At 38.6% G+C, this 27,681-nt stretch overlaps 2 protein-coding genes across 5 annotated transcripts in view; one reads left to right on the plus strand and one right to left on the minus strand.

Annotated features, from left to right (window-relative positions):
• mid2 (midline 2) overlaps positions 1 to 27,681 on the plus strand; it is a 192,873-nt gene that overhangs the window by 146,256 nt on the left and 18,936 nt on the right. For all 4 annotated transcript variants that reach the window (XM_069893194.1, XM_069893196.1, XM_069893193.1 and 1 more), the window contains 5 exons: positions 7,009 to 7,104; positions 14,556 to 14,663; positions 17,668 to 17,816; positions 20,895 to 21,022; positions 23,017 to 23,160. In XM_069893194.1, the coding sequence (XP_069749295.1) occupies positions 7,009 to 7,104; positions 14,556 to 14,663; positions 17,668 to 17,816; positions 20,895 to 21,022; positions 23,017 to 23,160 (625 nt within the window). The remainder of the gene's footprint in view (positions 1 to 7,008; positions 7,105 to 14,555; positions 14,664 to 17,667; positions 17,817 to 20,894; positions 21,023 to 23,016; positions 23,161 to 27,681) is intronic.
• The window catches only part of nek12 (NIMA-related kinase 12), a 167,787-nt gene continuing 159,543 nt past the window's right edge, over positions 19,438 to 27,681 (minus strand). The window contains exon 4 of the transcript XR_011342938.1: positions 19,438 to 19,672. The gene's annotated coding sequence lies outside the window, so the exon portion shown is untranslated. The remainder of the gene's footprint in view (positions 19,673 to 27,681) is intronic.

The raw sequence follows: 27,681 nt of genomic DNA on the forward strand, positions 1-27,681 counted from the left end.
AAGAAAGGTTTCTACTATGTATGGTCTATTCAATTTCTTCTGCAGTTGAGTGTGAAAAAAAAACTTATCTGTGATGTCTCCCCTGAACTTCCTTCCCTTAACTTTGTACATACGTCATCTGGCATTTGCTGATCCTGCCCTGGAAACAGATGCTGGCTGTCCACCCTATCTATGCCTCTCATAATCGTGTAGACCTCTCCTCTCATCCTTCTTCGCTCCAAAGAAGAGTCCCAGCTCTGCCAACCTTGCCTCTTAAGACTTGTTTCCCAATCCGGGCAACATCCTGGTAAATCTCCTCTTCGCCCTCTCCTTAGCTTCTACATCCTTCCTATAATGAGGTGACCAGAACTGAACACAATACTCTTAAGTGTGGTCTCACCAAAGAGTATCTTCAAAGCACAAGAAACTGGACTGCTTTTCTTACTTTTCCTGCCTCTTTGCACATTCTGATATGTTAAGCTTTTGAATCAAGCCTGTGGTATAGGAGTTTGAAATCTTCTTAAATTCTATTGGTGCGGGTGTGTGCAGACAAATCGGACAAATTCTTAACTCCTGCTGGTCCAAATGGTAACTTGCTTAGAAGCAACTGCATGATTTATGGGATCAGGATCTAAAGTCACTAACTGCAAATTTTAGACTTGAAGACACACAACATGTGACCCTTTAGCTCAACATACCAAACATCAATTATCCATTTACCAGAGCCCTGCGTCATTCCATTTCTTTTATTCTTCCCACTTTCTCAACCAACTACCCCCAAGTTCTTCATCGTGGTTTCTGGTACTGTTTCTACTACTGTGCAGCTCAAATTTTCTTTAAATAGCTTTTTTACATTTTTTCTTACGGTTATTAAAATAAAATGTTTAGATTCTTCTCAAGGCAGGGAGTGAAATTACTCACAGTCGTCAAAGATTAACATTCACTTTCCATCCAATACTTGGCATCAAATACATCGATAAGAGAATTTCTGAACAATTTCAATATTATCTCATTTAAGTATTAGATAAGGTTTTATTGTGCTCTGAATGAAATTCCAGTACAGATCGACAGAAAAATGCTTTCCAACAAGAACAAATTACAGAGATTTTCTATGATCAGACTCAGCAATGCTCTATCAACTTTAACAGCTACACTACTGAGGCAGAGGTGGGCCAACTCAACATGAAACATGAATGGAGGTCTCGAACTTCCTGCTTTTAATGTCCTGTCATTGCTCCACACATTCACGTGATGATCCATCAGGAAGATTCTTCAATTAGCCAGTCTTCAGTTTAAGAGGCTGTGATGGTACACCACTGGCCTACTGCAGGGGGCAACCTCTTTACCTGCAGGAGAGTAAGGGGACAGGACAACACCTGGCCAGCTGCCAATCAGTCGACATAAATGGATCAAGCCCCACCCGGTTGGGTGTCAATCACCCTCCGGGATATAAGCCTGCGCCGGCCTCCCAAGGCCTCACACTGAGTTGCTGCAGCCACAGCCAGCCTGGCTCTGTTGTTCAGTCTTTACCTTGTGTGTGTCTGATTCTAACAGCGCACCACAGAGGTATCAACTTTTTTTTGGCTATCTCATGTTAAAGTTTGCTTGTTCCTTTTAGCAAAGGTTTGAGGGCAAGATTGTACAAGAGAATGTCAAAAAGATTTATCATTCTACAATTTTTCTTGTAATCTTTGTTGACAGCAATATCCTTCCTTATCTCAAAGCCAAGTTTTTAAACATAAATTTATCGACAATTTTCTTAACCCTTTCAAAATTCTCACAACTTTTGATCTCAGACTATGATCAACTCTCCTCATTTGGGTGGTATGGTTAGTGTAGCAGTTAGCGCGATACTATTACAGCGCCAGCAACCAGGGTTCGAATCTGGCGTTGTCTGTAAGGAGTTTGTACGTTCTCCCCATGACTACGTGCATTTTCTCTGGGTGCTCTAGTTTCCTCCTACCCTCCAAAAATATATAAGGCTGTAGGTTAATTTGGGTATAATTGGATGGCATGGGTTTAAATAACTGATGTCGGCTTCCAGCTTTTACCATGCTGTAAATAAAAGGTTTTTTAAAATTAAATTGGCCATAGAGAGTGCATCTGGCATGTGCAATACTTCCTGGCAAGACCAATACACTGACAATTATCAAATAAGTTTGAGTAGTCTGCTGAAGTTATGAACCTTGAAACAGAGTGCACCAATCCAAGAACTTTGCATTTAAATGACACCATAAGTAATGAAACTGGGAAGGACAAGTGGGGTAACTAATTAGCTTTTCTTGCCAGTCTCCTCTACCTTATTGGTTTCTTAAGTTGCAGAATATATACATGTTCATGAAGAAACCGATGATTAGTCAGTGGAATAAAACATAGCAGACACTTAGATCTTTGAGAAGCAGATAAATGAACCAGGCTCTGAATTTGATTATTTTTAGATTAATTATTTTGCTCAGGCTTGTTAAACCTGCCTACAACTTGTGTAATGAGTAAAGACAAATGTACAAAACATTTAGGGTGACTGCAATCCTGATCTGTAAATTCAATGATAAAGTACATTTGAGTTTTCATATGGATAATAATTTCAATAAACAATTTTCCTGTATGTAACTAAATATGTTGAACTCAGTCCAATTACAGAAGTCTCTTTTGATGGAACCATTTGACAGGTTGTGTACTTGTATCTAATAAATGGGCACCTGGCCACTCCTTGTCAAAAGGTTGGGCACAATTCACCATTGAGCAACTGGTGGATTGACAACATTATTCAATGCTACAGGGATGATGGATATGCATAATGAAAATATCACATTAATGCAACAGTTGAATGTAATTTGCAGCTAAGTATTATGAATTTGATGTGAGATATCTTGGGCTAGACCTGACTATTGATCGGCCTGTGCTATAATTGAGTCAGAACACCAGAAGAAGTGTTATTTTCCTTCATAAAAAGTCATCAAAATGCCTATAAAATGTTAAAAATATGAACGCTCTTCATTTTAAATCTATTCCTCCATCCCTGAAAATGAGTGACTAACTGCACTACTTCATCTACTACATTTTCTATTAATGTACGGAACTAATTTTTTTTATATACACAAGGACACCAGTTTATTTCCCTCACTTAGAAATTTATTTGGATTCTTTGAATAATTTGATTGTTTCAGGGTCAGTTTTTCCATTGGCATCTTTATCATTTTATTTTCATATTTTCAAACTCCCGACGGTTCAGCAAGTGACATCTCGTTCATTAGCACAACTGATTTTTGGACTAATAACAATCGATTTTTATCGTATCCAATTCTCTCGGCATGACCAATTTTTGACACTTCTCTCTTGCTTCAGTGAACAGTTCTTTCCATTCATTTCAAGCATGTTTCCAGTACAACAGATTTAAGGTGAGTTTTCAGTTCCTAAGGCAATCTGTTGAATTACTGACTGTTGAGAAAGCAGCTTCAAAATATCTCTGTAGATCTTCCTCCACCCCAGGTGCACGTGGGAGGAGGGCGTGTTGATCCAGATATATTTACTCTAAAATAACTTTCCCAACTTATTTTTCCCATTGCATAAATATACTTTAAAATACTGAATTTAAAGAAAAATTAACTTCAAATCTCAGCATATGAATATAATACCATATTAACTAAAATTTATTTTCTGTCACAAATCAGTTGCTAATCAGAGGCCTCGTAGCTTCACGTAACAAATGAATTTCATCACATTATTCCAAACAACATGCATGAGGAATTTTGATCGCTCTGGATTGAACATCAGCAGGAGTTTTCTGTCAGGTGGGAACACCCACTGAGCCCATTGTAGATTTATGAATGCTGCTTATTATAAGTAATTTGTTTTTCAAAGGATTATTCAATAATAATCCCATGTGGCCAATGTCTTGACAGGTTCAAAGTATTGTATTGTACATTGATCACTATCTCCTACCTGCAATTTTGTTAAGTCCTATTCAGTGCAACAAATTCTGAATTGGCTTGCTGGTGTGCAGGACAAAGCTTGCACGATAAGCACCAACAACATTGAATTAACCAAAGGACGTAATATGAACTACTCCAGGGAAGGACAACCATGGATTGGAATCCATCATTTAAAATCCTGCTTAAAGTGGTCAGAAAAGGGAAGTTTCATGCTGCTCTTCCATTTGTTGATTGAACCGTAAAAAGGACTTCTGCTACAGAATCAGCTTCTTTCAATCCCAGATGGTCTGAGGTTCAGAGTAGAGAATGGAGAGCATTATTTCAGTGAATATTGCTGATGTTGACCTCAAATTCAGGTTATGATCTGAAGTTTGTGAGAACAGTGGATTTCACAAACAAACACTGCTTAACTATCAGGTAAAATGAGCAGATGTCTTCCACGATCAAGAATTGCCCATGTCTTCAGGACTCTGTAGCTTTCACCATTGTGCACAGAGGAGAGGTGGTTGCTCTTCCCAATCTGTTAACACTAAAATCACTCACCCTTGTATATGTCAACAACCCTCTTTTCTGTTAGTTTTTTTGTCTTCTGTTATCACTCCAAATATCCATTCCAAAAGGGAGCAGGAATTCTCAGGGTAGATTTATTGTCAGAGTACATACATGACATCTCATACAACCCTGAGATTCTCTTTCTGTGGGTGAGACAGAATTACCATTTATTGGTAGTGTAGAAAAAACTGTACACAATATATACATCCAAAAAAATAAAGAACTGGAACCAGATAACAAATGTAAACAAACTGTAATACAGAGAGAATTTTTTAAAAAATAAATAAAGTGCAGAAGTCCTTAAATGAGTCCCTGATTGAGTTTGTTGAGTCTGAAGGTGGAGGGATAGCAGTTGTTCCTGAACCTGGTGGTGTGTGTGTCTTGTGGTCCCTATACCTCTTTCCTGATGGCATCAGCGAGAACAGAGTGTGTGCTGGGTGGTGTGAATCTGACAGCAGCGTTCCCTTTAGATGTTCTCTATATTGGGGAGGGTTTTGCCTGTGATGTCCTGGGGTTGTGTCCATCACCTTTTAGGCTCAGGGGTATTGGTGTCCCTATACCTGACTGTGATGCAGTCAGTCAGCATTCTGTACCACTTCCCTAAACATTAATCCTGAAGTGAATGGCATTGTAAATTGTTTTGAGCTTCATTTTGTAGACTATGTTGCACCATGTTGGTGACCTGGTACAACAAGCTCTCTTCTGTTTTACCATTGGGTTTCAGGCTCACAACGGGATCATGAAACGACTTTAGTAGAGTTGGACCCATTCGGTACGTTATCCCAACACATGCATTATATCTCCACAGCAGCAATATTAAAACTTCAATAAAGCATGTTAATAAAAAGGCTACCTATGAAATATTTACACCTTTAATAATTTCTTGCTTAAGGCGTGCAAAGTATTTCAACGTGTGTAAGTCTGGGAAATTTATGGTACAATATTATCCCAAGCTTGTATCTATGTATTTTTGCATGTATCAGTATTTTATAATTTATTCAAATTTAATCAAATATCCCTTCAGGATTCTTAACATTCCCAATATGTAAACTGGGATGTAACTAATTTTTAAATGATTGTATTATGTTTGTAGATTGTAGGATTCTTAATCAGGCATTAAAATGGCACAAGCCTTTGCTCCTGTGTGGAAATTAATACTTTTAGTGAAGATACATAACCAAGAATACTTAAAATAATAAATACCGGTATATGCTGTAATTTTGGTTCAATATATGTGGTTGGGTTATTAGAACAATAGAGCATGGAAATGCCTTAAAAAGTTGCTCAGAATCTCTGAAATTACTTCATGTGGCTGATATTTTTTACTTCTGTCAGATACGTTAATTATTACAGTTTTATACCTATGAATTGCTATTTCTTTCCCCCCCCCCCCACCGCCCCCCCCCCCCCCCCCCACCAAACGGGAATGAAATTGGAGTGCCAGATCTTTGATAAATGATTCATTTTCTGGTCTTGAGAAACACATCCATCTGTAAATGCCTTCACCATATATCCTTTTACATGAACTAATTAAAGTCAAATTAAGATGGTCGATAATGTTGCTGAAAAAGTTTTTTTTCCAAGTTCTGTGCTTATGGCAAATAAAGTCAGAATGGCAGAACTCATGAAAGGTTCACCATTCAACATCCACATTCTTTGGATCTGAAGTTTAAAATAAATCAACATAATGGAACACAATAACTAATTCATGATATAAATCTATCTTTCAACCCCTGTAATTTCTGCTAAATCTAACCCAAAGCAAAGGGATCAATTTGTACTGCTACAATGATCCTTTGTCAAATAGATTTGCGCCATTAGATACATATAATAGTGTGCATGTCATAATACTAGACTAGCAATCCAGAGGCATTGACTAATGACCTGAAGATCAATGTCATCGTGGGAGTTGAGGAATGTAATTTTATTGAACTAAATAAATTCAGAATATTAAGCGCGCATCCATACATTTGACAATAGAATTCCAAACTTCTTGAATAACCCTATTTAGGAAATCTATTGCCCCAACTTGGACTAGCCGGAACCCGATACCAGATCTAGCTGAAAAGGATTATCAGGTCACTTATCTTGATGGTAAAAATTGGGGATGTGCCTTCCTTGCTTGTAAACCTGAGCTATTAGGTCCATGCCAGCTTCACAAAGCGACTTCACGTCAATTCCATTTCGTCCTTATTTTCCTGTAACTCTGCAAATTTGCATTCTCCGACATGACCAGCCACCTCCATTTCATTCTCCCACTATTTACTTATCTTGAGGCATAGTTTACACTGACCACTCAACCTACCAGTCTTTCGAATGTGGGAGGAACCCAAAGTACCTGGAGGGAACTCGTGTGATCACCGGGAGAACATGCAAACTCCACATAGCCAGCATCCATCCATTATTTGGGGCACAATTGAATCATGATTCAATTATACTGTTTGATTTGCAAAAGAGAATGTATAAAAGCTCCTCTCCTTGTAAATTACATTAAAAATCTGTAAAGGACAAAATCAAAAACTGACCAATTCTCGTCTCACCACAGCAAGCATTGGAGGCTAACCTAATGAATCTTGTGAAGAGGAACACTGAGCTGGAGTCACAGATGGGCAGACTCATTCAGATCTGCCAACAAGTGGAGGTGAGTTCTTATACTCGCAAAATGCTTGGCTGACAGAACAGACTTACATAAACAGTGGGTAATCGAATTTTATTGCAGTAAGATAGACGGCACCTAGACTTAAGCAACACACTGATCACAGATGAGATTTGAGTTGAAGATGATTTGATGAGATTGAATGAACCTGTACATAACTAATTGATTGGCTATGTGAATGTAGAGATTTGAGAATGATTCAATGGGCTGAATGTTTCCTCTTATTATTAGGTGATTGTCTTTATAAGTCTGAAATTATTGAATGTGGAAGAATATCTTTAAAATAGCTAAGATTAGCAATTTTCGGAAAAGAATCGTCAAGGAAAACAATATTGAAATGGTTGCCTTATGCAATAAATCCAAGTATCAAACAGCAATTATTTCACAAATCACTTCAAATTTATTATCTGTTTGGTATAATATTGCTGTTTATGATGACTTCAAAGACCAAACGCAAGAAAAACCTTCTTGTAATTTATTGCTTCAATATAATGCCCAGAGCTGTCCAGGCAATCCTCCACAATCCTGACTGAATTTTATCCTCTTTCCTCTCTCTTCTATGATGCACTGCACTATGTCTTGTAAATTACTGACCCCATGGCAATAATACCTCCAGTGTAAAATAGAGCTTGAAATTTCCCCGTGGTGTTTTTTTTCCATTTTAGTTCATATTTTCATGCCAGATTTCTGTATGCACAATTTGAAGAAGTTTTTTTGTAATACCTTGCACTAAGCATGAAACCCAGAGGAATTTGCATAGCACTGAAGGAAAGCAAGGATCCATCCCAATATAATCTTTTAAAAATCATCCCCAATTCTTGTCTGCACAAATATATTTAAAGTTCCACATGCCCATCTGGCTTCACTTTTGCCCCACTGTGACCACTGTGTCAAAGCCCATGTACTCTAAACTCTACTTCAGAACAATAACATTTTACCTGGACCATAATGCATCACTGAGAATCGGTGACAAAATTACGTTCCATTGGATGAAGCAGGCACCCAATCTGCCTGATTTAGTAGTTCAAAAATTTCAAATCTTGATGCACCTCTATTTCCATTGGTATTCTGGACAATATTCTTCTCATGCAAAAATGATTAAATACTTATCATTTAACCCTTTGGACTCCAGCCATTTTTAACATTTCATAACACATACTCTGGACTGGGGACATGGGTAAACTGTATTATGAGCACCAGTACAAACTACCTGGTGGTTGGGTATAAAACAGAAAACAGGTACATGGAGCATATTCGCTTGTTGGTAGTCCCTGAAAACAGGGAGTCCAAAGGGTTAATTATTGTTTGCTGGATTTTGCTGCATGCAAAAAATGGTCATTTTTAATTCAAAATAAATTTATTGTGTATAACTCTCTTTTGAAATTTGCTGTACAAATGCCTGGTAAAAGCTCATTTCTTCTTTCAGTACTTCGTACGACCTGACACACCAATAAAGCAACACTTTAATTGCTACTGCTTTCTGTTGTTAGTCCTTGGTATGTTAACAAGTTGTCTTGATGACTTAATCTAACAAGGTGGAAGTGAATCCCACTTGATATTTGTGGATATCAGTTCCAGCTTCTCATTTAAAAGTACCAGTAAAGTATCCACCTATTTTTAGAAATGAAAGGTCAATGTGTCATTCAGATTCATTCATCAGCAAAACTGACAATGCTTCCTCAAATTCCAAATAAATTCAGCATTATTATCTTTGAAGCAGCTCCTGCCCATGTCTCCTTTGCAAAACAGACTCCTATTCTTTCCAAAATATCTGTCTGTGGATCCCATTAATGGTCTAACTCCAGAGAGGACCTGCCGAATTTCTGAGCTGAGTACAATTAGTTTGTGATTTTTTTTTAAAGTAATCCTAATTGGTGATTTGGTCAACCACACAGAATGGAGCTATTCAGCCCATTTGATCCAAGTCAATCCTATGGAAGAAATCCTATTTTTTTTTCAGATTTCCTGATCCTTTTATTTCTGACGTGCTCACTCTGAAGTAATGGTTCAACTGATGAAGTATATCAGGGATCTTGGGCTTGGATCAAGTCCAAAAAGCCTGAGAGATGAAAGTGAAATTGTCCTCTGCTAATTGAGAAGGCATGACAGGACTGTGCAAAGTGTGCTTGACTTATACCATGCTCTCCAAGATCTGAAAACTCTCAGGAGGAAGCTTCACCCCTTATCTAATCTACAATGTCCATGACCTCAGAATCATTTAAAAAGAATTCATGCAACATTGACATTGTAGAATAATAGTTATGCAATTGAAACAAATAAATACCAATCTCAAATCTCAGATCATCTATTATCAGTTTCTCTGCCAAAAATCTTAGAAGCTCTCTCTAATTTTCTCTGCAAATATTACAAACAGCAAGGAAATTCAATCATGGCACAGATATATAATGACATTACGAATAACATGAAGACTAATTCTTCTTTTTCACAGAACTGAAAATATTAAATAAAGTATGCTTATCAAACAAAAATGGAATTTGACAGAAATGACAAACCAAATCTGGAAAAGGAATTCAAAATGCAAGCAGCTTAACAGAGCTTATGAAATAGATAAATAAGACTACTTCCATTTCACCCTAACTGTCACGAATATTTCTGACAGTCGAGTTCTCAAAATAAATTGACCCGTTAAGGTTTATAGCTAGCGATTGAGATTCATTCCATCATAGCAAAAAGTCTTTGCTTTTAATTTTAATAAAATATCCTCTATTATTGTGATACATCCTCTCAACTATTAAGTTATCACCATTTCCACCATTAGCTTTGCCAAACAGGAACATTTTGCTTTTCAAATTTCATCTGTACACATATAAACAATTATTTAGTTAAATAACATAACATAACATAACAATTACAGCACGGAAACAGCCCATTAGGCCCTTCTAGTCCGCACCGAACCAAAACACCCCTTTCTAGTCCCTCCTCCCTGCACAATGCCCATAACCCTCCATCTTCTTCTCATCCATATACCTGTCCAACCATTTCTTAAATAATACAATGGACTCCGCCGCCACTATTTCTCCCGGAAGATCATTCCACACGGCTACCACTCTCTGAGTAAAGAAGTTCCCCCTCATGTTACCTCTAAACCTCTGCCCCTTAATTCTTAACTCATGTCCTCTTGTTTTAATCTTTCCTCCTCTTAACGGAAATAGTCTATCCACATCCACTCTGTCTATCCCTTTCACAATCTTAAATACTTCTATCAAATCCCCTCTCAACCTTCTACGCTCCAAAGAATAAAGACCTAATCTGTCCAATCTCTCCCTATACTCTAGATGCTTAAACCCAGGTAACATTCTGGTAAACCTTCTCTGCACTCTCTCCACTCTGTTTATATCCTTCCTATAATTAGGCGACCAGAACTGCACACAGAACTCCAAATTAGGCCGCACCAACGTCTTATACAATCTCATCACCTCCCAACTCCTATATTCCATGCAATGATTGATAAAGGCCAGCATACTAAAAGCCTTCTTCACCACCCTATTCACGTGAGTTTCTACCTTCAGGGAACGATGTACCGTTACTCCTAAATCTTTCTGCTCTTCTGTATTCCTCAATGCTCTCCCATTTACCACGTATGTCCTATTCTGATTCTTCTTACCAAAATGAAGCACCTCACACTTATCAGCATTAAATTCCATCTGCCATTTTTCAGCCCACTTTTCTAAGCAGCCCAAATCCCTCTGCAATCCTTGAAAACCTTCTTCATTATCCACTATTCCACCTATCTTAGTATCGTCTGCATATTTACTAATCCAATTCACCACCCCATCATCTAGATCATTAATGTATATAACGAACAACAATGGGCGCAATACAGATCCTTGAGGCACACCACTGGTCACCGGCCTCCAACCTGACAGACAATTATCCACTACCACTCTCTGGCCTCTCCCTTTCAGCCAATGTTCAATCCATTTGACTATCTTAAAATTTATACCTAAAGACTGCACCTTCCTAACTAACCTTCCATGTGGTACCTTATCGAAGGCCTTACTGAAGTCCATATAGACAACATCCACTGCGCTACCCTCATCCACATTCCTAGTCACCTCTTCAAAAAATTCAATCAGATTGGTCAAACATGACCTTCCTCCCACAAATCCATGTTGAGTGCTCCTGATCAGACCCTGTCTATCCAGATGTTTATAAGTACTATCTCTAAGAATTTTCTCCATTAATTTACCTACCACAGTCAAACTTACAGGCCGATAGTTGCCAGGCTTCCTCCTTGAACCCTTTTTAAATAACGGAACCACATGCGGAATGCGCCAATCCTCCGGCACTATCCCCATATCTAATGACATTTGGAAAATTACCGCCAGAGCCTCTGCTATTTCCTCCTTCACTTCTCTCAATGTCCTGGGGAAGATCCCGTCTGGTCCCGGAGACTTATCCACCTTTATATTCTTCAAAAGCCTTAAAACTACACCCTTTGTAATCTCTATATTCCCCATATTTACCCAATTTGCTTTTTTTATCTCACATCTCCCAATATCCTTCTCCTTAGTGAATACCGAAGAAAAGAAACTGTTCAATATCTCCCCCATTTCTCTAGGCTCCACACACAGTTTTCCGCTCTGATTTTCTAAGGGACCAATTTTGTCTCTAGCTTTCCTCTTACCATTAACATATTTGTAGAACTCTTTTGGATTAGTTTTCACCCTGCTTGCCATAGTTTTCTCGTACCTTCTTTTAGCTTTCCTAATTCCTCTCTTAAGATTCCTCTTACATTCAATGTATCTTTCAAACATCTCCTTAACTCCATGCTTCTTATATCTAATGTACGCCTCCCTTTTTCTTCGAACCAAGTTTCCAATATTCCTTGAAAACCACGGCTCTCTCAAACCTTTTGCCCCTCCTTTTAACCTAACAGGAACATAAAGCTTTTGCACTCTCAAAATCTGATCTTTAAAAGACTTCCATCTCTCTACTACATCCTGCCCATAAAACAAATTGTCCCAATGCACACCCTGCAAGTCCTTTCGCATCTCCTCAAATCTAGCTTTTCCCCAATCAAAAACCTCAATCCTTGGCCCTGATTTCTCTCTTTCCATAATGACATTGAAGCTGATGGCATTATGATCACTGGACCCGAAGTGCTCGCCAACACTAACCTCCGTCACTTGACCCATCCCATTTGCCAACAGTAGATCTAACACTGCTCCTTCTCTGGTCGGCACCTCTACATATTGTTGTAAAAAACTATCTTGCACACATTTCACAAACTCTAACCCATCCAGTCCTTTCACAGAATGTGTTTCCCAATCTATATGTGGAAAATTAAAATCTCCCATAATTACAACCCTGTGCTTATCACAAATATCTACTATCTCCCTACAGATTTGCTCCTCTAGGTCTCGGTCCCCTCTGGGTGGTCTATAATACACCCCTACAAGTGTAACCTCTCCTTTCCTACTCCTCAGTTCCACCCAAATAGCCTCCGTGGATGTGCCCTCTAATCTATCCTTCCTAGGCACCGCTGTAATATTTTCCCTGACAAGCAATGCAACCCCACCTCCTCTTGCCCCTCCGACTCTATCACACCTAAAACAACAAAACCCAGGGATATTCAGTTGCCAATCACATCCCTCCTGCAACCATGTCTCACTAATCGCTACCACATCATACTTCCAAGTATCAATCCACACCTTCAGCTCATCCACCTTTTTTACAATACTCCTGGCATTAAAATATATGAATTTCAGAGATTTCCCAATTTTTAATTCCTGTTTTCCCTCATCTTTAATAACAACATTATTTACTTTTCCTGCCAATTGCCCTTCATCTTCTTCCAGAGCATTTCCCTTCTCTATCACCTGCCCATCCATATTCAAATACTTACTACAAACTTTCTTTGTTTGCATTCTAACCTTCTCCTTACTGCTCTGTACTATTTTGTTCCCTCCCCCCCAACCATTCTAGTTTAAAGGATCCTGAGTAGCCCTAGCAAATACCTCTGCCAGGATTCTGGTCCCCCTGGGATTTAAGTGTAACCCGTCCAAGATTGTTTTCGACTGGACCAATGTACAAGGCTCATTACATGAAGAATACGTTTCAGTTGCTTTGCCCTTGTGTGCCCAGGGAGCTGTTTACTTTACATCCACCTGTCAGAGTCAGCACATCTGTGGTCTAGTTGAGGCCTATCCACTTGCATCAGCCGACTTCAGTGTTTATCATGTCTTATCTCAAAAATGCCTACTGAAGCTAATGAACTAGCAGTCCTCAGGCAGACTTTTACAAAGAGCAATGCCTTCAGAAGAAAATGGTGACATTTTGTTTCTGTCATAAACATGAAAAATCATGTTCAACTGCCACAGAAATAATTCAGCTGCATGCACTATATTTGCTGCAAAAGGTTCATACCTTCTCTCTATTATAAAAGGATTTATTGGTGAGAAATAGTATTATTCTTTTTATCTGATATGGAATCTAATCTGCTGTAATCGTGAGTATTTGTTGGAAGAAAAGATAATGACTAAGTATTAACACATCTCAAAATATACACCATATCCCTCTCCTTCCAATTAAAGGGAAAAACTGAATCTAACAAGTGACTGATCTTCATTCATGGCACTGGGCAGTGAGGTTAGATAGAATATTTATTCTGATGTGGGGTCAAAAAGTATGATCAATAGATTTCCATTCGAGATGTGGAACAGAGTCTAATTTTTTTTTAATCCTACTTCTCTGTCTGTTAACATAATCCAACCAGTGGGTTATGGCCAGGGTGAGATTTAAACATCATGTCCTCAATTCTTCATCATGTAAAAATGTGTTCAATTAGTGTTATGCAGGGAACCACAGGGGAACATTATTCTGAAGTGTATCATTCATTGTAATCATAAAGTTTCTGCTTTGTATGATGAACATTAAATAGGTGATTGCCCAAAGTCACACGTAAAGCACATATTTACCGCCACAATCTAGTACTGTGGCAGGAGCTCTTAAAGTGGGAAGCATTACCTCAGCTAATGGAATCACTTTGAGACAGATTTCCCTCAAGATGTTATATGGCAGTGACAACCATGTGACCAGTTGGCAGGTTAAAGGAGAACTCAGTTGATGTTCCTGCACTTTCTGCTTTTGATTTTGTACACAGTCGGCTTTAGTGATTTGACAAAAAGTGACAGCAAATTTTCATATTCATTGTGCAGGTATTAGTGTTTAACCCACACTAGTGGATTCTGATGTAGAAAATAATTATCGATCTCCATGGAAACTGAGTTGAATTCTATGCAGCAAAGTTAATAACACATGGACAGTATGTAAATAATAACATCGGAGCTGAGTAATAAATATAGCTAAGTTCTTGATCCTTATCCATTCTACCCAAGCTGAAAATACCAGACTGAAAGAATTATTTTTTGTAAGAGTGGAACATAAAAAACTTTATTGATATTTAATGACAGGTGAACACTGCAATACAAGAAAACAAACTGAAAGAGGAATGTGATGAGCTAATGGACATTATCAGACAAAGGAAGCAGATCATTTCTGTGAAAATAAAAGAAGGAAAGGTAAGCTTTTCTCTGTGTAAAGTGTCCAAATCAACGTGTCCAAACCAACGTGTCAGGGATTAGGCTGTTAGTTATCAAGTGATTTTTTTTATTTAACGGTTTGAAGTACACATCAAATCAGCACATGCTTGCAGTTTACTCACTGGAACAGACTTTATTCAGGATCATTTTCAGTGATCAGTTCAAGTTGACGAGGAATTTCATTCTTTTCTCGAAGCCTTGAGAACAGTTGAATGTCAGGTCCTCTTTCTTTAAAAAGCCATGCATCACGAATAAAGGCTTTGTGATACATCTATTCCAGTAATTCTATATACAAGTAGTCCTCAACTTCTGACCTACTTGAGTTACATCCACCCGCACAGATGTAACAAATTTTTAAAAAATCTTTATTAAAAGTACTGTATACAGTGATCTCTGCACCCAGCGGCAGCCCATTAAAAGGTTAATTTGTTGAATGTTGCATGACCTCGGGCATGCATGGTGGTCGAGTCTGACTTATGACCAACCTGAGTTACAACCAATCCTTCAGTCCTCATTACGGTCATAAGTTGGGGACTACCTGTAAATAATTGTTTGTGTTCAATCCAAACCTTGATGAACTGGAAATGTTCCAGAACTAGGGGACTGATGCACCATCAATACTTCAAAAGACTAGAAGTTATATAGACATTGATAGGCTTTATTAACAACAGAGTGGAGGAGCGACCATGCTAGTCGACTGTCCTGGAATGAGGAGGGAGCTGTGGCACAGATGCCTTTATTCAAGATTCTGTGGGAGGAGCCACTGGCACAGTCAGCGAGGGCTGTGTTCAGACAAACTATATAACAAGAACAAACACAGTCAAAACATATACAGTGGTTTTACCACAACGAAATAGCTTTAAAATTCATGGGAGTAGATTTCAGGAAAAGGGGAGGAAATGCTTCTCCCAGAGACTGGCAAGTCTGGAATTTTCTGCCCAAGGAACCAATAGAGGCTGGCTGATTAAAAAAAAAGGTGCTTAATACATTAAAAAAAAGGAGAATAAAGCATTATGGGAAAATGGGTAGGTAAATGGAGCTGAGACCACAGCCAGATCAATCATGATCTTACATAATTTGGTCAACAATATTTTAATTAATATTAATCTCATCAATAAAGTACTTCACAGACATGAAGAGACTAGATAAAGGTGAAATACAACAATTTAGAAATAGTCAAGGAGGTATATTGGAAACTGGGGAAAATAAAAAGTAATTAAATATTCTGGGTATGGATCCACAGTTAACCAACACTGTGCAGGAGTCAAATCTGTAATTTCTACAGAAACCCCACACAAAGATGAACTCTATTTTCATAACTGATGTCATAAGTAAACAATGATCCATATTCCTGCCATCATCCTGGACTTGATTGCATTTCTTTGATCAAAGGTCATCGAGTCACAAATCATAAAAACATGCTCTTTAGCTCATTGAATCTATGCCAACCACCAAGCATCCATTAATTCAGATCCTTCTCAAATCCCATTTCATTCTCCCCACATTTTCTCATTAATGCCCTCATACTCCATTGCACACATACAATTTACAATGCCAATTAATCTACTAATGCACAAATTTGGAATGTGGAACGAATCAAGCACCCAGAGGAAATGCACATGGTCATGTGCAAACACCAGTGATACCTTGTGTGGAGGTCAGGATTGACTTAATCACTTTGAGACAGCAGCCCCACTAGCTGTGCCATTATGTCCACTGAGCATCTGAAAAAATTGAGCTCGACCAATTACAATGCTGTTCCCATCCACAGAACACAACTGGCATCTTTAGGCTGAACCAATTGTGTTGTAATTTGTGATTCGAGGCAATTCCATTTCTGAGTATGCACCTTAACTAACTCCTAACAGGATTTTAACGTTCTACATTGGAGATCCTATTGTGAAGGGGTTGTTTAATACAATAAAGAAGCAATTCCTTCAGTAATAATGTGGAAAAAAATCCTTTGATTTGCAGAAGAATCCTCCTGAGAGCAAGAATCAATTACTGACAAAAGTATCCATACATACTGTTTACATACTCTTAAAAGTTCAAAAACTATTGCATTTGAAGTAAATTGCTTCAGAGAACTCCAATAATAGCAGAATTTCTTTGTGAATTTGTTCAGCGTGCCATTTGTGCCAGATGTTCTGTGGTTAGGTATGCAAATTAGCCCTCTTCCAGTGAGATTTCTTTACAGACAAATCCTGCAGATCATTTTCTTCTCCATGCAAGACCAGAGAGGTTACCAACAAGCTGATTGGCATAGGTGGAGAAATTCAGCAGGTCATGCAGCATCTACGGGAAGCAAAGGGACGTAACCAATGTTTTAGGCCTGAGCCCTTTGTCAAGGTGTTAAACTTTCCTGTTTAACAACAATTAAGTCTGGCCACTGTGTATTGAAATGTAACAAAATTTCTTTAAACATCTCTTCTGTCTAAAAAGAATGAAGACTAATTTTAACTTAATTTATTACCTATGCTATGGTAGGATCTGTGATTTTATTTTATTAAAAACTTAATATTTCAAAGCATAGAACTTCTCAAATCCTTGCTCATGATGCATTGATTTCGAATCCAAATAGTTTAGTAGCTTGAAATTTTGAACATAAAATGTTCAAATGCTTCTGTGATTTGATAACAGCAGATTTTCAATATTCAGACATTTGGGATGGCACAGTTAGTGTAACAGCGCAATGCCATTACAGGTTGGAATCCGCCAGTCTGCAGAGAGATTGTACATTCACCCCGTGCTTGGATTTCCTCCGGTTTCTTCCCGCCCTTCAAAACTGTACGGGATTTGTATCTTAATTGATATATTTGGGTGGCATGGGCTTGTGGGTCAGAAGGGTCTGTTAGTATGCTGCATGCCTAAATTAATAAGCAATCAAATATGATTAATGTGCTGTGTGGCTTCTTCTTAATTAATATGTCCACTCACTTGAATTTTAAGCTTCATATCTATTTTCTTTCTGCTCCTCTTCAAGGTTATGAAGTTACGGAAATTAGCGCAGCAAATAGCAAATTGCCGGCAGTGCTTGGAGCGTTCAGGGTCTCTCATCAGTCAAGCAGAACAAAGCCTCAAAGAAAATGATCATGCACGTTTCTTGCAAACTGCAAAGAATGTAACTGAAAGGTGAACTGGACTTTACTGGAAATAATGGCTATAGCTGATGTGAGACAGCTCCCCAAATGATTTTAATCAAAGGATAGGTTTTTTTCCCCTCTTGTTTCCCAGTCTTTTTCCCTAAAGATTGGAATTGTGCTTGGTTATAGATCTGCAGGCATAACCCATCCCTTATTATATTAATCAGGAATCGGCTCAAATAGAGAGCAGAAGGCTTAATTTTCCTTGGGGTGCAATAGAATTGAGACAAATGCTGCATCTACTTACCCAAAATCAACAGAATGTAATCAGAGGATAAATCCTTGCTTGGATTTTCTCTTCTCTGGCTGAAGAGTGTTGACGTTGATGGCAATGTTTTTAATCTAATCCCAAATAAAGTCAATGAGTTATACTCGGGTCAGGGATCAATTCTTAAGCAGCAACTTCACTTGGGCACAGATCCATACTTAGAAATGCAATGCCTTCGGGTTATTGGAAGAATTCCAAATGAGATTTCTTTTTAAATAAAAGGACTTATTAATTAGTCCCCTTTATCTAATTCCTTTTATCCTACCTTCGGTACAATATTTTGGTTTTTGTCAGTGGTCAGAGTTTGGTTTCGAAGATCTTTTCATTGGCCAAAATTTGGCGTCTTTCGAACAATGTTAAAAAAACTAAACTTTTTTTTTAAAAAGATGTTTACAGATTAGGAGCTTTTTAAATTCATTGGTATTAAAACTCCCTCAAGATTTGGAATTAAAGATGATAGAGAAGATTTATAATTCCTAAACCAAATACCAAAAATGTTGATGTCAGTTCTCCATGAGCTATTATTGATGTCTAGGGAGAAGATGAAGAAACGAAAGGAACAAGATTTTTAACAAGAATTTTTTTGATGCTATATGGGAAATTGGTTCCTTTATTGCAATTTAAAGTAGTACATCGAGCTTACTTTTCCAAAGTTCAATTAACTAAATTTTATTCTAATTTCTCATCAAAGTGTGATAGATGTAAAACTGAAGAAGGTATGTTCCTTGCTTTCCAGTTATTGGGAAAGTATCTTCCCTACCTTGTCTTTAGCACTTAATATTAATTTGGTTCTTAATCCTTTTCTTGCCCCATTTGGAGTAAGTCAGCAGATTTAAATTTGTCTGGACTACTATCCCACGTAGTTGTGCTGTTGCTCTCTTTATTGGCAGAAGAGCTATACTTATGAGATGGAAGGATGCTGCCCCTCCTACACATACTCTGATGTGATGGCTTGCTTCATTCTGGAAAAAAGTTAGATGCTCTACTAATATAACTTTTTATGCCCTTTCCTTGATTAGTTTCAGAATTTATAAGATTGGATTCCATTTTATGGTTTGGTTGTTCTTTCTTTCATACGTTAATGGAATATTTACATTTAAACATAACTTCACAAGGGAGGGGTTAGATCATTAAAATAGTTTTTGCTTTATATACATTTTATTTTTGTTTCTTTCATTGGTTGCTTACAGCTATTTGTCAAGACACTTTTTAGGCTATATATTTTTATTACCTGTGTATGAGCATACACTTTATAAACATAAAACTCAATAAAAATATTCGACAGAGGACTTCATTAATTATGGGTATTTGTGGTGCAGCAAGCAGACACAAAATGCAGAAAGACTACTACAGGCTTTAATCCACTTAAAGTCTTATACACCAGTTTCAGTCTCCATGGTTCCACGTGTGACTGGCCCAGGAGGAGCCGGCTTGAGGTCTATATCCAGGTCAGTTGATTGACACCCAGCCAGTTAGTCAGCCTCCCATGTGGTCTTCCTGCAGGTACTAAGGTCATCCTCTGCAGTCGGCTGGTGGTTGTATCACTACAGTTTTCCAACATTAACTACTTCACGAATCTGCAGAAGGATAGGTAATAGGTGGAATGGAATTCAAAATATGTAAGGATACTCTGGGGTTTAATAGTGATTAGTTAACTGTTGATAGATTACAAGATTTGGAAAGAAAAAGCATTCAACAGATGAGAGATCACCAAAAAACAACCAACTTTGAGCTTTTAACAGTAAAAATAAGGCTGGGGATACACTGCAGATTTCTTCGTCCTTCCCAACTAAAATGTTGGGATGATACTGCATCATCTGACCGACAGTATTATTTCATTATTCTTCTTGTTTGGAAAGTTAAGAGAGTGCATTTCACTCAAGATGTTGTCATTTATGAATAAGGCCTGCTTACTCCAACCATTGATGAAACCACATTTTTTTAAAAAATCAAGATCTGATCGATTTTTAAAAAAAAAAGATGATTCTCTGCTTTAGTCTCAGCTCTTCATGCCAGTTTAACAACTAGCAATAATGAGTGCCTCCATTGCTGAGCGAGATCAGTTTCTTTGGTCAAGACATGTCACCCAGTTCTACAAATGATGGGGTCTCTTGCTGGCTCAATGGAGAAATATCTCCACCTGTTAAAAGTAAAATTTAAAATGGTAATGAAAATTCCGTGCATTTTAAAAATATTCTACTTCAAGTTTACTGTTGCATCAGTGTCATGTGGCCCAAGATACTGCACGATTCCAGGAAATGTAGATGTTATTTAAAAAAAGTTGAAGTGTCTAGTTAAGAATATGAAGCTTTGATTTTATGGAAACTTTGTGAAGTTTGAAGTTGAATAAATGAAGCAGACTGCAACTCAATAACCCAGGAATTGTGTCTCAACAATCAAAATGCCTACAGCACAGAGCATTACTGAGCAGAAAGTCAACTTGATCTTTCTGTTACTGATGCGTGTACACAGCTCCAGAGAAACTACTTCAAAGATGAATCAGTATTGACTGCTGAGGATGTTATAATTCCTTATTGAAGGGAATTATATCTTTGCTAGTCATTCTATGCCACAGGAAAATTTTGTAAATCATGTGCAAGGGAAAGTTTCAACTTATTGAATTTAATGTTTACAAATGCAATGCACCCGATGATTTCCATTACCTTTAGGCCTATGTATGTATTCAGAACATTTCAGCCCAAAATATGTTATGATTTAGAAAACACTTTAATGAATGAGATTTTTAATATTATTCAATTCTTAATGGTCTTCCTGTATGTTGATTTTTTTTAAATGTAGGGTTGCAATGGCAACAGCATCATCTCAAGTTCTAATCCCAGATATCAATTTGAATGAAGCCTTTGAAAATTTTACCCTGGATTTTACAAGAGAAAAAAAATTACTAGAAAGTCTTGACTATCTTACAGGTAATGTGGTAAATGAATTTCTTTTTGGCATGTTTCTTCAAGAAAAATATCAATTTTCCACTGATTCCATCTGATTGAGAGGGGTTGACACAATAACAGGATATATTGACAAGAGTGGTCTTTACCATTTACAACAACGTCTATATAGTTACATGAGCGCTTCATTTTTTTCCCCAGTACTTAATGTTCTCAGTCATATGCTAATAACCCAATTCACTTGAATGCATAACACTTGTGACAGTTGGTACTTGTGGTGCAACCACAACTCTTGTTCTCCACCCATATTTGTTAGGCTCAGTCACTGCTTTTCCTTCTGGCATTTATTCAAAGTCTCTGCTCTCATTAATCCAGTCTCTCAAACCATTGGGTGCCTTTACTGATGGATCAAACAATCTATCCGTAAAGACTGACAGCAAATGCTCAAAATGTATAAAAAGAATACTCACATTTAATAGAAAAGAACAGACACCTAATGAAAAAGTGGGTGAAGGAGAGAAGGGAGAAAGAGGCCAGGGAAGACCACAGCCCTTTTGGGCACACAAATAGTCCTTCCAAATGAAGAAACCCTTCTCTTGTTAATCTGCAGGTGCCATCTACTGCAGCAAACAGCAGAGGACATCTGCTTGTCTATCTTTTCTGTGCTTCTCATAATCTTTTATTTCTCCATTAAGTAAACTCTTATCCTTCATTCCAAAGAAAAAAGCTTTGGGTCTGCTATCTTTGCCTCACAAGACTTACTTTCCAATCTGGGCAACATCCTGTTATGTAATGAATCTTGTACTGTTAGTAACTGGCTGACCAATAAGTCATTGAAGTATTACAGGAAAGCTCTGCAAAACTCACTTGGAGGAGTATTTTCACTCAGCAAATTTTGGTCATTCAGTTGCTAACAAGCTGATACCGCCCAAGCATGACATTCCTTGGAATTGACCCACTGCTTCATAATTCCCACTTTCCCTCATGCCTCCAGGTAAAGCTGATGAATTTGTGTTACACATTGACTACAAAGCTGAGAATCAGCTCAACTGGGATCCCTTTTTGATTGCTGAACATTCCTCAACCTACTACAATTCAGTTTCATAGGAGAGATGGCAGATCCATAGTTATACAGTGGACCCAAGCAAAAAGTTCAGAAGTTTAATTCACAACTTTAATCATTCAAATTCCACAATGCCCACTGGGTGACACATCACCATTTCTTTCTTTCTTCTTTGGCTTGGCTTCGCAGACGAAGATTTATGGAGGGGGTAAAAGTCCACGTCAGCTGCAGGCTCGTTTGTGGCTGACAAGTCCGATGCGGGACAGGCAGACACGGTTGCAGCGGCTGCAGGGGAAAATTGGTTGGTTGGGGTTGGGTGTTGGGTTTTTCCTCCTTTGCCTTTTGTCAGTGAGGTGGGCTCTGCGGTCTTCTTCAAAGGAGGTTGCTGCCCGCCAAACTGTGAGGCGCCAAGATGCACGGTTTGAGGCGATATCAGCCCACTGGCGGTGGTCAATGTGGGAGACACCAAGAGATTTCTTTCGGCAGTCCTTGTACCTTTCCTTTGGTGCACCTCTGTCACGGTGGCCAGTGGAGAGCTCGCCATATAACACGATCTTGGGAAGGCGATGGTCCTCCATTCTGGAGACGTGACCCACCCAGCGCAGCTGGATCTTCAGCAGCGTGGACTCGATGCTGTCGACCTCTGCCATCTCGAGTTCTTCGACGTTAGGGATGAAAGCGCTCCAATGGATCCAATAGTAGACTGATAAAAGTATGAAAGACTGGATGCAGAAGGAATCCTTACATTAAACAACATCATTTAGGACCAAGCCCATTGTTCTGTGGGGATTTCCTTTAGTTTTGGTTTGCTTAAGATCTCTGGCCTTCTAATAATGTTAATTAAATTTTCCTCTCACTGAATCTTTGTCCAAAACAAAGCACAATAATAAAAAAGTCAAATCTTTGCTTCGTTAAAAGCTTTCCATTAAAATCATCTCTCATTTTCTCATTGCAGCTCCAAATCCTCCAAGCATTCGAGAAGAACTTTGCACAGCATCACATGACACCATTACTGTACATTGGACATCTGAAGATGAATTCAGCATAGTTTCCTACGAGCTGCAGTATACAATCTTAACAGGACAAGCAAACTTTATCAGTGAGTTACAAAATGGAACTGGTACAGTAAATGTATTTTTTTTTAAATACAAGTTCATGATTGAGAAGGTGGTTTACACAAAGTGCAAAATTCAGATTTATTGACAAAGTACATACATGACATCACAACCCCGAGATTCTTTTTCCTGTGGACCAGCCAAAATTTGTTCCTCATTAGTGCAAAACTACAAGAAAAATGTAAATAAGGAGGAAATGCAAAAAACTGCAATATAGAAAATATTCAACAATATATAAGGTACAAAAGTTAGAGTCCTTAAATGAGTCCCTGATTGAGATTTTTGTTGAGTCTGATTGGTGGAGGGGTAGCAGCTGTTTCTGAACCTGGTGGTGCAGGTCTTGTGACACCTATACTTCTTTCCTGATGGCAGCAGCGAGAACAGAGCATGGCCTGGGCGGTGTGGATCCTTGAAAATTGCTGCTACTCTCAATGGCGTCATTTTTTGTAGATTTTAACAATGGTGGGAGAGTTTTGGTCTGGGCTGTGCTAAGCAAAAGATTGGTGTTCCCATACCAGGCCATGATTCAGCCAGTCAGCACATTTTCCACTATACATCTGTAGAAGTTTGCCAAGGTTTTCGATGTCATACCAAACCTTGGCAAACACCTGAGAAAAGTGGAGGTGCTAGAGAAACTCAGCAAGTTGCGCAGCATTCTTTATGTAAAAAGGATGAAGATACATAATGTACTTTTTTGGTCCTGAGCCCTTCATCAAGATATGTAACTGAATTTTTTTTATTTTTTTGTTTGATCAAAACCAAATATCCATACCACATCAATTTAAAATGACCTTTGATCTCAGTTTTCAAATCCTTTGATCTCACTCTTTGCTGTTCCTTTCCTCATCATATTTTGTCCAAAGTAATAGATTGAAAATTAATGGCTGTCATTGTGTCACCTACTATATCTGGTACTCCCTTTGTAGCCTCCTCTACACTGGGGAGACTAGACACAGACTGGGAGATCATTTTGTTGATCACCTTTGCTTTGTCTGCTGCAATGAAAGAATTTTTCAGTGGCTGTCCATTTTAATAACAAACCTTATTCCCAAACAGACATGTCTGTTCATGGCATTGAGTACTGCCAAACCAAAGCTATTTGCAGATTGGAGGAACAATTCCGATTATTCTATCAGGCACCCTCCAATGAGATGGAATCAACAGTTTCCTTTTGGCCTTACAGTGGAGTCTTCCTTTACCTATCCCTGTCTCCTTTACCTCAGATCCCTCCCTCTCCATTCAGAGAGCTACCCCCTTCCCCTATTGCTTCTACCTTTTCTGCCCTCCCATCCATATCCACTTGCCTGTTGGTCTGTGCTCTCCTTATCTAACATCCCTCCCATCTTTTTATTCAGGTGACTACCTGCTTTTTGCTCAGACCTTAATGAAAGGTTCTGGCACGAATTGTCAGTTACCCTTGTTACGAGCCCAGAGGACCCCAAAACCCAGCAGCAATAGATATTCACCAAGACAAATGGTTACTTAAACAAAAGTTGCTTTTAATTATCTTTAAACATGAAAACAGAATCACACTTTAACTTGACTAACCTAACTTAACCCCTTTCTAATTCTAAGTGCAAGTGTATGTAGTGTGTGAGAGTTCAGAAAAGTTCTTTAATTCACAGTCCAATCTCACTCCTCCAAGTTCACTGGTTGCAGGCAATTCTTATATTGTGCAAAAAAATTAACATTTATAAGGTTCACCAGGCTTTGGTGCTTGAAAGGTAAATGGTTACCACTCAGGAAGGTTTTTGGTTTTCAGAGATTTGTTGTTCCTTTTTAATCAGCCATTTCGTCTTGATGACAAAACTTGCCCCTTTAGGGTTCTCCAGATGATAACCTCTTTCTTTAAGGTCACCACAGAGTTTCTCATTCCAAGTGAAACATTAGACAGCCAGTCCTCTCTTCTTATATGGACCACAAGGGCTTTGACTAAGCAGTTTACAAATGGGCTTTCCATAAGCTTGCCCTTTTCCAGTCCCAGCTTTTTCTGCTGGCTGTAATGCTGTACTAATGATCTCTGTGTGTGTGTGTCTCTCTCTCTCTCTCTCTGAGAGAAAGCTGGTTTGACTCTCTATGCTTGCAAAAACAAATGACCCTCTGAGAACAACAAGTTCTCTTCCAGATGTTGCCTTTTGTAAACAACAATCCACTAGCACTCTTCAAAGCTCCTGCAAAAGCTGTGGTGCCAATATGTCAAGCATGGGGCAGAGCTCCAGTTTTTAAAATAAGATCTGTTTTAAAGTGTTTGTATGTAACCTACTCTAGCAAACCTTCCCCAATTTATCTCCCAAAAACATAGCTATATGGTCACACCCTTCCTATATGCTGTGTGAACTGTTGATTTTCTCCAGCACTTTTTTTGTATTGCACACACATTTTAAACTATTTCAGAACATCGTCTGAACTTCAGTTGGTAAAGATCTGTTCTAGATTGGAGTTTCCCCTATTGTGGAAATACTGAATATTCTGTTGTCTTGGATATTTTAAAGCCCTAATCTGAACTACAATAACAGCATCCAAAATATTTCTGTTGTCAAATACTGGACAGCTGAAAACAACAAATTTATAAAGTGAGAATTATTCTAATGTGCCTGAAAGGTTATTCTTTATATAGAATTTTGTATCATGATTTAAGAAGGAAAAGAAATTTAAGTCACATTTACAGATTGTTATTTTCATTTTGGTTCAATTTTACACAGTTTCTTATCTTCTCTCTTGCCCCCCCCACCCCCCTTTATGAAAAAGTAGGATTCAGGACCTTACCATTTTTTGATCTTTAAGGTAATTTTGTGCCTTTTCTCAGAAGGCATTTTGCTTTGTGACAAAGGTATTTGTTCATCTCTTTGGACTTTTTTAAAAATAGGTTTGTGGCAGGTGTAGGATCTGGTGATCTTTGAAGAGATTTTTGGCAATGTGTGTAACAAGTTCTATATTTTACATTGTGGTTAGAGGATATATCTGTAGCTACAAAGGTGGAGTTCTTATTCTTGCAAGAATACATCAGCCAAAAACATACCTGGAATTCTGGCACTCTGCCTGTATTGTGATTTGTCATAATTATTTTGCCTCCTACATCAATCAGAAATTTCCTGCCATAGTCTGTTACAAAATTGTTGCAGTCTTCAATTTTGCCTTTGGCTTCTCCCTACTCTCCTCAGGGTACTTTAATAGTGCAACCTGTCTATTACTCAGGCTTGCATTAAACAGAAGTATAATGCTACGCCACACTTGTCAAATGGAAATACTTGCATTACATTCCCTGATGGGCAAGTAGAGAAGTGGCAGGATAGAGCTCCGGAGAATCCAGTAATCCCTTTTAAACCTCAATTCCAGGATGTCATCAAACCCCTTCACCTCACTATTACTGGCTCAAGGCTCTCTTTATTGTCACATAATACTGCATTAAAAATGTAACATACATTATATTACCATAATTTGTTTCTGCCATAAGGCAAACAAAACGATCATTGTCAGGCACCCCTAATAATGGGCAAAAGAGAAGCAAATGAGAGTCCCTGCAGATTCTCGTCCAGCGCTCCCGCAGCCACACTGATTCATGATCGGTTCATTGGCAACCCAAGCTCCAGATCCAAACCTCCGAGACCCTCAGGAAGCCTTCAGCCCCAAGGCCCTTTGGGAGCCTTTCTTGTCCTCAGCACTCTCTCCAATCCTGGCTCAAATACCTGGTGTCCAGCAGCCTGGTCTGGTCCCCCAGCTGCTGAGCCCCTCATTGGTCTACTGCCATGGTCACCTTCCCTGTAGGATCCTTCAGCAGCTACACTGCAATGGTCACCATCCTGTAGGGTCACCTCCCACGCTTCTCCAGGGAGTGTTCTTCCCATTTCTGGTGCCCTGTGCCGGTCCATTGCAATCCCTCATGGCCACTGCCAAGCACAGCTGCTGCAATCTTGGACACAGATCTCTTCAGTTGCAGACACCATCACCTTCTTTAACAGGCTGTTTAAAGCCTGACAAAGCCACTGGCATAAGGACCAGGAGTGAGTAATGAAGAGACACAGAGGAAGGGAGTGCTCTGTAGTTGGGGGTGAGGGGGGGAAAAAGTTAGAGAGAAAAAGAAACAGGAGTAGGCAAATAGAAAGAGTAGAACCAAATTGGAGTGGAGTTCACCAAAATTAGAAAAGTCAATATTGATGCCATTAGGTTTAAAGTTGTTCAGGAGGAATATGTTGTGTTTTCCCCCTATTTAGATTTAGCTTCCCCCGACAATGGATGAGACATAGGACAGATGTGTCATTGTAGGAATGGTAAAGGGAGTTAAAATGGTTGGATACATGAGAGGGTATAAGGAAATCAGAACCTCATTTATAAATTAAATAGCATCCCAAACTCAAGGAACATTTGGGCTCCACCTGAAACCACAGACAGGGAGAGAAAGGGGAGGTGAAATTTATTATCCAATAATGCAACAGATAGGCTTCAACTATAGCTTCTATTTCCTTCAGTTGAAGGAAGCCAGTCTAAGACAGTATGCAAACCAAGTA

The sequence above is a fragment of the Narcine bancroftii genome, chromosome 8 (genome assembly GCF_036971445.1).
Source record: "Narcine bancroftii isolate sNarBan1 chromosome 8, sNarBan1.hap1, whole genome shotgun sequence".
In the NCBI taxonomy this organism is placed as follows: domain Eukaryota; kingdom Metazoa; phylum Chordata; class Chondrichthyes; order Torpediniformes; family Narcinidae; genus Narcine; species Narcine bancroftii.